The 9393-nt window shown below is 48.8% G+C and overlaps 1 protein-coding gene across 1 annotated transcript in view; it reads right to left on the reverse strand.

The window, feature by feature from the left end:
• The window catches only part of DGKG (diacylglycerol kinase gamma), a 121890-nt gene extending 113244 nt beyond the window's left edge, over positions 1–8646 (reverse strand). The window contains exon 1 of the mRNA XM_077826138.1: positions 8580–8646. Within this exon, the coding sequence (XP_077682264.1) occupies positions 8580–8646 (67 nt within the window). The remainder of the gene's footprint in view (positions 1–8579) is intronic.
• Positions 8647–9393: the final 747 nt, after the last annotated feature.

Consider the following 9393-nt stretch of genomic DNA (forward strand, 5'->3'; position numbering starts at 1 on the left):
CTCCAGACCCCTTATCGTCCCACCACCCCGTTCTCCAGCAACCCTCCTCGCCCCAGTGACCCGTCAGCTGGACGATGTTTTAAATGTAACGAGCTGGGGCATGTAAAGGCCAACTGCCCCAAGAACCCCAACAGATTACAGTTCATTGCACCGGAATCACACCAGAGGTCCACAGGCCCAGATACCTCCCAGATACCCTTGGAGCGGAGGGAAACTGTGAGTGTGGGCAGGAAGAAGGTCACCGCATGGAGGGACACCGGAGCACAAGTGTCAGCTATCCATGCTTCCTTAGTGGACCCCAATTTAATCAACCCAGAGATCCAAGTGACGATTCAACCCTTCAAGTCCAACTCTTTCAATTTGCCTACAGCCAAGTTGCCTGTCCAGTACAAGGGCTGGTCAGGAATGTGGACTTTTGCAGTCTATGATGATTATCCCATCCCCATGCTGTTGGGGGAAGACTTGGCCAAGCATGTGAAGCAGGCCAAGAGGGTGGGAACGGTCACCCGCAGCCAGGCTAAACAAGCCGTGAGGCCTAGCTCTGTTCCGGAAACTTCTATCAGGACCCGGTCAGAGGTGATGGACCTGGACCCCAGGCCAATGTCTGCAACAGCAGTAGTGGATCCAGTCCCAGAGACCCAGACGGAACCAGTCCCAGAACCGGAACCAGCCGAACAACCAACACCAGACCCCGTGTCAGCACTGAATCCAGTACTTGCAACCTCAACACCAGAGGGCCCCACCGAACCTGAACTGGCAGCAGCCGATAACCCTACACAAGAGGCTCAGCCGGAGCCTGAATCCCAACATAGTGCACCAGCGGAGAGCGGTTCACAGTCAACAGAAACAGCTCCATCCCCTATATCGCTTCCAGAGGGACCAAGCCTAGGTCCACAATCCCATGAGGAACTGATGTCTCCAGCATCAAGGGAACAGTTCCAGACCGAACAGGAAGCAGATGAAAGCCTCCAGAGAGCTTGGACGGCGGCACGGAGCAACCCACCGCCTCTCAGCTCTTCTAATCGATCCAGGTTTGTTGTAGAAAGAGGACTTTTATACAAGGAAACTCTTTCTGGTGGACACCAGGAAGACTGGCATCCTCAGAGACAGTTGGTAGTTCCAACTAAATACCGGGCCAAGCTCTTGAGCTTAGCCCACAATCACCCTAGTGGCCATGCTGGGGTGAACAGGACCAAAGACCGTTTCGGGGGGTCATTCCACTGGGAGGGAATGGGCAAGGATGTTTCTACCTATGTCCAGTCTTGTGAGGTGTGCCAAAGAGTGGGAAAACCCCAAGACCAGGTCAAAGCCCCTCTACAACCACTCCCCATCATTGAAGTTCCATTTCAGCGAGTAGCTGTGGATATTCTGGGTCCTTTTCCGAAAAAGACACCCAGAGGAAAGCAGTACATACTGACTTTCATGGATTTTGCCACCCGATGGCCGGAAGCAGTAGCTCTAAGCAACACCAGGGCTAAAAGTGTGTGCCAGGCACTAGCAGACATTTTTGCCAGGGTAGGTTGGCCCTCCGACATCCTCACAGATGCAGGGACTAATTTCCTGGCAGGAACTATGAAAAACCTTTGGGAAGCTCATGGGGTAAATCACTTGGTTGCCACTCCTTACCACCATCAAACAAATGGCATGGTGGAGAAGTTTAATGGAACTTTGGGGGCCATGATACGTAAATTCGTAAATGAGCACTCCAATGATTGGGACCTAGTATTGCAGCAGTTGCTCTTTGCCTACAGAGCTGTACCACATCCCAGTTTAGGGTTTTCCCCATTTGAACTTGTATATGGCCGTGAGGTTAAGGGGCCATTGCAGTTGGTGAAGCAGCAATGGGAGGGATTTACACCTTCTCCAGGAACTAACATTCTGGACTTTGTAACCAACCTACAAAACACCCTCCGAACCTCTTTAGCCCTTGCTAGAGAAAACTTACAGGATGCTCAAAAAGAGCAAAAAGCCTGGCATGATAAACATGCCAGAGAGCGTTCCTTCAAAGTAGGAGACCAGGTCATGGTCTTAAAGGCGCTCCAGGCCCATAAAATGGAAGCATCGTGGGAAGGGCCATTCATGGTCCAGGAGCACCTGGGAGCTGTTAATTATCTCATAGCATTCCCCACCTCCAACTGAAAGCCTAAGGTGTACCATATTAATTCTCTAAAGCCCTTTTATTCCAGAGAATTAAAGGTTTGTCAGTTTACAGCCCAGGGAGGAGACGACGCTGAGTGGCCTGAAGGTGTCTACTACGAAGGGAAATGTGCTGGTGGTGTGGAAGAGGTGAACCTCTCCATGACCCTTGGGCGTATGCAGCAACAGCAGATCCAGGAGCTGTGCACTAGCTACGCGCCAACGTTCTCAGCCACCCCAGGACTGACTGAACGGGCATACCACTCCATTGACACAGGTAATGCTCACCCAATTAGGGTCCAACCTTACCGGGTGTCTCCTCAAGCTAAAACTGCTATAGAAAGGGAGATCCAGGATATGTTACAGATGGGTGTAATCCGCCCCTCTGAGAGTGCATGGGCATCTCCAGTGGTTCTAGTTCCCAAATCAGATGGGGAAATACGTTTTTGCGTGGACTACCGTAAGCTAAATGCTGTAACTCGCCCAGACAACTATCCAATGCCACGCACAGATGAACTATTAGAGAAACTGGGACGGGCCCAGTTCATCTCTACCTTGGACTTAACCAAGGGGTACTGGCAGGTACCGCTAGATGAATCTGCCAAGGAAAGGTCAGCCTTCATCACACATCTCGGGCTGTATGAATTTAATGTACTCCCTTTCGGGCTGCGAAATGCACCCGCCACTTTCCAAAGACTTGTAGATGGTCTCCTAGCGGGATTAGGAGAATATGCAGTCGCCAACCTTGACGACGTGGCCATATTTTCGGATACCTGGGCAGACCACCTGGAACATCTACAAAAAGTCCTTGAGCGCATAAGGGAGGCAGGACTAACTGTTAAGGCTAAGAAGTGTCAAATAGGCCTAAACAGAGTGACTTACCTTGGACACCAGGTGGGTCAAGGAACTATCAGCCCCCTACAGGCCAAAGTGGATGCTATCCAAAAGTGGCCTGTCCCAAAGTCAAAGAAACAGGTTCAATCCTTCTTAGGCTTGGCCGGTTATTACAGACGATTTGTACCGCAGCCAAATCGCTGCCCCACTGACAGACCTAACCAAAAAGAAACAGCCAAATGCTGTTCAGTGGACCGGAAAGTGTCAGAAGGCCTTTAACAAGCTTAAAGCGACACTCATGTCTGAACCTGTACTAAGGGCCCCAGACTTTGACAAACCGTTCCTAGTAACCACAGATGCGTCCGAGCGTGGTGTGGGAGCAGTTTTAATGCAGAAAGGACCTGATCAAGAATTCCACCCTGTAGTGTTTCTCAGCAAAAACCTGTCTGAGAGGGAAAGCAACTGGTCAGTCACTGAAAAAGAATGTTACGCCATTGTCTATGCTCTGGAAAAGCTACGCCCATATGTTTGGGGACGGCGTTTCCACCTGCAAACTGACCATGCTGCACTGAAGTGGCTTCACACCGTCAAGGAAACTAACAAAAAAACTTCTTCGGTGGAGTTTAGCTCTCCAAGATTTTGATTTCGACATCCAACACATCTCAGGAGCTTCTAACAAAGTGGCTGATGCACTCTCCCGTGAAAGATTCCCAGAATCAACTGGTTAAAATCGTCCTTGAGATGTGGAAAATATTGTTAGTCTTTATGTACTTGGTAGTATATTTAGAGATGCATGTGTCTTATTAACTCTGTTTTTCCTAGAGCTCCAGGAAGAAATCCCAGCCAGTGTTTCACCCTAGCTGAGATTTGGGGGGTGTGTCATAAATATAAAGGGAAGGGTAAACCCCTTTGAAATCCCTCCTGGCCAGGGGAAAGCTCCTCTCACCTGTAAAGGGTTAAGAAGCTAAAGGTAACCTCGCTGGCACCTGACCAAAATGACCAATGAGGAGACAAGATACTTTCAAAAGCTGGGAGGAGGGAGAGAAACAAAGGGTCTGTGTCTGTCTGTATGCTGGGTCTTTGCCGGGGATAGACCAGGAATGGAGTCTTAGAACTTTTAGTAAGTAATCTAGCTAGGTATGTGTTAGATTATGATTTCTTTAAATGGCTGAGAAAAGAATTGTGCTGAATAGAATAACTATTTCTGTCTGTGTATCTTTTTTGTAACTTAAGGTTTTGCCTAGAGGGGTTCTCTATGTTTTTGAATCTAATTACCCTGTAAGATATCTACCATCCTGATTTTACAGGGGGGATTTCTTTATTTCTATTTACTTCTATTTTTTATTAAAAGTCTTCTTGTAAAAAACTGAATGCTTTTTCATTGTTCTCAGATCCAAGGGTTTGGGTCTGTGGTCACCTATGCAAATTGGTGAGGCTTTTTATCCAACATTTCCCAGGAAAGGGGGGGTGCAAGTGTTGGGAGGATTGTTCATTGTTCTTAAGATCCAAGGGTCTGGGTCTGTAGTCACCTAGGCAAATTGGTGAGGCTTTTTACCAAACCTTGTCCAGGAAGTGGGGTGCAAGGTTTTGGGAAGTATTTTGGGGGGAAGGACGCATCCAAACAGCTCTTCCCCAGTAACCAGTATTAGTTTGGTGGTGGTAGCGGCCAGTCCAAGGACAACGGGTGGAATATTTTGTACCTTGGGGAAGTTTTGACCTAAGCTGGTAAAGATAAGCTTAGGAGGTTTTTCATGCAGGTCCCCACATCTGTACCCTAGAGTTCAGAGTGGGGGAGGAACCTTGACAACTTCTTTAGAGAAGATTTTTCTAGACCCCTGCAATTTGTCCTCTGGAAAAGGGCTTATGTAAAGCTCTTGCAAAGACCTAATAGAAACGAACTTTAAAACCAGATACAGTGCAGCTCTCCATATGTAGGGAAAGCCAATTTGCTTTTCTCAGCAGCTTTTACATATTGAACAATTTTTAACAGTTTTATTGAACAATTAGCTACTCTGCGCAGGGTGGTGGGTAATCTGGCTATCTCACGGTAAGCCAGTCCTTAAAGGGACTCTGGGTCCAGTTCCCCTGTTTCTGGCTTTCCTCTGAATTGCGGGACTGAGGCATCTCCAGATGAATGCAGGTTGTTCTAGAAGGATCTTCCTTTCTCTTGGCCTGAGAATGGGGCCAAGGCACTGAGGGGACAGCCAAGAGGATGGATGAGTACAGAGAGGAGCTATCCACCCCTGGGACAAGGGCAGTGCCTGCACTGAGCAGCCAAGGAATCAAAGAGGACAGTTTGAGCTTGGAGAGGCCCAGAACGACAACCGCTGAGGGCCATGACAGAGGGTGATGGGAGAAGGGCGTGGGTATATGGACACTCTCTTAGAGCTGGAAGGGGAAGGATGATGACTGAGGTGGAGGCCCAAGTCACCTCAGAGCCCCTCAGCAGCCTAGGAGCCCCTGGAGGAGCACTGGCGGGAGAACCAAAGGTGCACAGCACTGCATGCCGGGAGAGGGTACAGTACCCATGTTACACCAGCCACAGATCCAGAACCATTGTCAGTCTTTGGCTTGCCATAGCCATATCTCACTCAGCCCCCTCCAATGCATTATAACAGCTTTCCCCTTCTCTGGCCAGATTCTCAGCTTGGCTAAGTCTAGGCCAGATTGTCCCCTTCTGTGTGTAGAAGGCCATCTGACAAGGATTTCCTCCTGCAGATTCTCGCTCAGCGATGCCAGTGCTCGGCAAGGCCTTGACAGCAGTCACAAGCAGCCACACCTGATGCAACAGTGTGGGGGATAACAGGGGATGGGTTCAATGTGGGGGGGACGGGACAGCGAGTTGGTCCAAACAATGGGTAAGACAACTTTAGTTTAGTGCGAAGGGATCAAGATCTGAGCTTCTCCAGCGACTCTGGAGCAGCTGAAGTAAACTATCACCTCCGGATGCTGCCTAAACCGAAGGCAGGAGGGATTTCTGCCAGGCAGCCCTAAAGCAGTGGCTAGCCTCCAACTAGTGATGCAAAGCAGGTCCTGCTACAGGGCCAGAACATTGCCATTGTAGCTGTTCCTCCTCTTAATCCCCCAAGGGATGGAAAATCGCTGAGCCCGTGGGCAGCCCCTGCAAAGGGAGCAGAGCTGCTTTCAGACCAGGATCTTTTCATGAGCACTGCGGCTATAAATACTCAAGAAGAGTTCCTTCCTAGAACGCTTTAATGGGCGCCAGTTTACTTTTAATTCTCCTTGCTCTGGTCTCAGGGCCCCAGGAGGCATGGTGGGCTCAGATGACCTGGATTAGTCACACAGGATCAAAATAGAGCGGAATACCACAGGAAAACACTGCCATTGCCTGAAAGCAATATCTTCATAAATGATCTGGAGGATGGTGTGGATTGCACTCTCAGCAAATTTGCGGACGATACTAAACTGGGAGGAGTGGTAGATACGCTGGAGGGGAGGGATAGGATACAGAAGGACCTAGACAAATTGGAGGATTGGGCCAAAAGAAATCTGATGAGGTTCAATAAGGATAAGTGCAGGGTCCTGCACTTAGGACGGAAGAATCCAATGCACCGCTACAGACTAGGGACCGAATGGCTAGGCAGCAGTTCTGCGGAAAAGGACCTAGGGGTGACAGTGGACGAGAAGCTGGATATGAGTCAGCAGTGTGCCCTTGTTGCCAAGAAGGCCAATGGCATTTTGGGATGTATACGTAGGGGCATAGCGAGCAGATCGAGGGACGTGATCGTCCCCCTCTATTCGACATTGGTGAGGCCTCATCTGGAGTACTGTGTCCAGTTTTGGGCCCCACACTACAAGAAGGATGTGGATAAATTGGAGAGAGTCCAGCGAAGGGCAACAAAAATGATTAGGGGTCTAGAACACATGACTTATGAGGAGAGGCTGAGGGAGCTGGGATTGTTTAGCCTGCAGAAGAGAAGAATGAGGGGGGATTTGATAGCTGCTTTCAACTACCTGAAAGGGGGTTCCAAAGAGGATGGCTCTAGACTGTTCTCAATGGTAGCAGATGACAGAACGAGGAGTAATGGCTTCAAGTTGCAGTGGGGGAGGTTTAGATTGGATATTAGGAAAAACTTTTTCACTAAGAGGGTGGTGAAACACTGGAATGCGTTGCCTAGGGAGGTGGTGGAATCTCCTTCCTTGGAAGTTTTTAAGGTCAGGCTTGACAAAGCCCTGGCTGGGATGATTTAACTGGGAATTGGTCCTGCTTCGAGCAGGGGGTTGGACTAGATGACCTTCAGGGGTCCCTTCCAACCCTGATATTCTATGATTCTATGATTCTATGATTAAGCCGGAAGATACTTGAAGGGTCTAAGCCAGCCACTGTAGAAATAAGCCCACAAAATCATCTTTGTTTCTGGAGACAGCGTCCCCTAATCAGTGACACGGCCGCTGAAAAATGATGTTAGGCTAATTTCTGAAAGATTAAATCATGGTAATAAGGTCACTGGGAGAAAAACAGACCTGACCAACCCCCCTGCCAGTTCTGTCAACATTACAGGACAGACTTGTGATAAACAGGACAGCTCCTGGGACAGGGGCGACCCGGTACAGAAATGATGGACAACTGCCGAGTTATGCTGAGTAGGGCTGGCTGGAGAACAAGAATTCTCTTTTCTGAAAGACTTCAAGGTGTTGACATTTGTTTGCCTTCTGCAGGGGGATGAAAAGAAGCCTTTTTGATTTTTTTTGTGAGGAACAAGAGAGAGAGATACACCTTTCCCCAACCCAGCCCAGCCAAAAGCCGCACACAGATGAGATGTGAAAGACCCACATTCAAATCCCTGCTTTGCCTACTTCCATGGGGACACTCACATCCAAAGCAAGTGCCCTCACAACTGGCCTGTCGTGGGTTCAGTCTCCCTGGAGGTCATCCTGCACTGGGGAAACCTCCCCAACATTTTGTCAAAACCAATACATGGCCCCAGACATTTCAATTTCAACAAACCATCATTTTCCAACAAAAGAAATTCAGCTGAAAAATTCCCAGCCAGCTGTAGTGCTGAGTCAGTGTGTCTGCTCCTCAGCTACCGTATTACTGTACCCGAGTTCATCACAGCACTAACATAAAAGACATCGATGAAGTGAGCTGTAGCTCAGGAAAGCTCATGCTCAAATAAATTAGTTGGTCTCTAAGGTGCCACAAGTACTCCTTTTCTTTTTGCGAATACAGACTAACATGGCTGCTATTCTGAAACCTGTCATAAAAGACACCGTGATGGGTTCAGTGACAAACAGAGTACCTACACCGTGTTCCTACACACAATGTGTGCGTAGAGCCTCTGAGAACACAGACGACTGGTAGCATCTGCAGGATCTATAAAGTTCCCTATAAGACCTCTGTGTGTCATTATTGCTCAGTGCTTTAGTTTGCCTATTTCCCAGGCAGCGAGGAGATGGCCTGGTGCTGCACAATGGAATGGGCTCTAGGTACAGTTACTAGGAAATGGAGAATACAGCCATATTTGTCTTGTACAGAAAGTTCTGGCAATGCCTCAGGCTGTTGTCAAGGCCACTCATTCCCCCCTCACACGCTCCACAGCCAGCGACGCATGACAGCAGAGCTGGGAGAGAATTCCAGTACTCACAATCAGAATATTGCTGGAGCTGCGCAAATTCTGTCGGGCTGAGGGAGATCCACACGCCATCACTCATCTTTCAGGGGAGCCCTTGGGAAGCCCAGGCCACACTTTCACAGTGAAGAGGGAATGAAGATCCACACCAGCGTTCTTCCTTTGGAACTAGGAGCTGCCCAGGTTCATTGCCATCGATCAGTGCCTGCTATGTCCCGGGGTGCCAGGTACATATCTCAGATCACCAGCAGGATGAGTGCAGAGGCCTCGTGTTTCAGACCCATCGCTAGGACCGTTGTGTGGAGGGATTCCATGAGTAGGTGCTTCAGACACCTCAACTGGAGAAAGCTACTTCAGGCTCTTCACTCCTAGAATAGGAAGAAATGCAGGCAAAAGAATCACTTACACTGACTATCTGCCTGCTTCTCGGTAGATTCAAAGCCTTAATCAAAGCTTAAGCAGGTTGTTTGGAGTCATGGATGAGTAGAAACAATTATTACTCTGAAACAGGCTCACTTTCAGCCTTTCTCAAAGGGTGACACTGCAGATGTAGAAGCGACCAGGGACAATGAACTCGAAATAGCGGACTCCGATAGTGACCAGCTATTTGACTAACAAACTAGTGAGGCAAAACTACTGGCTGGGATGTTCAGTGGCTAGAGAAAGGTGCTGACTCAGGTTTCTAAGTGGGTGGAACCACAATCACATTAAATGGGGCCTCAAGTAAGACACCTGGTCTTCAGCCCTAGTCACCATAATGCTTAGTAGAAAGGGGCAAACGCTTGCTTGGATCTAAGCAAGTAAGTCTAACGTTTTGTGAAAACCCCCA

Source organism: Eretmochelys imbricata, chromosome 9 (genome assembly GCF_965152235.1).
Source record: "Eretmochelys imbricata isolate rEreImb1 chromosome 9, rEreImb1.hap1, whole genome shotgun sequence".
Taxonomy (NCBI): Eukaryota; Metazoa; Chordata; order Testudines; family Cheloniidae; genus Eretmochelys; species Eretmochelys imbricata.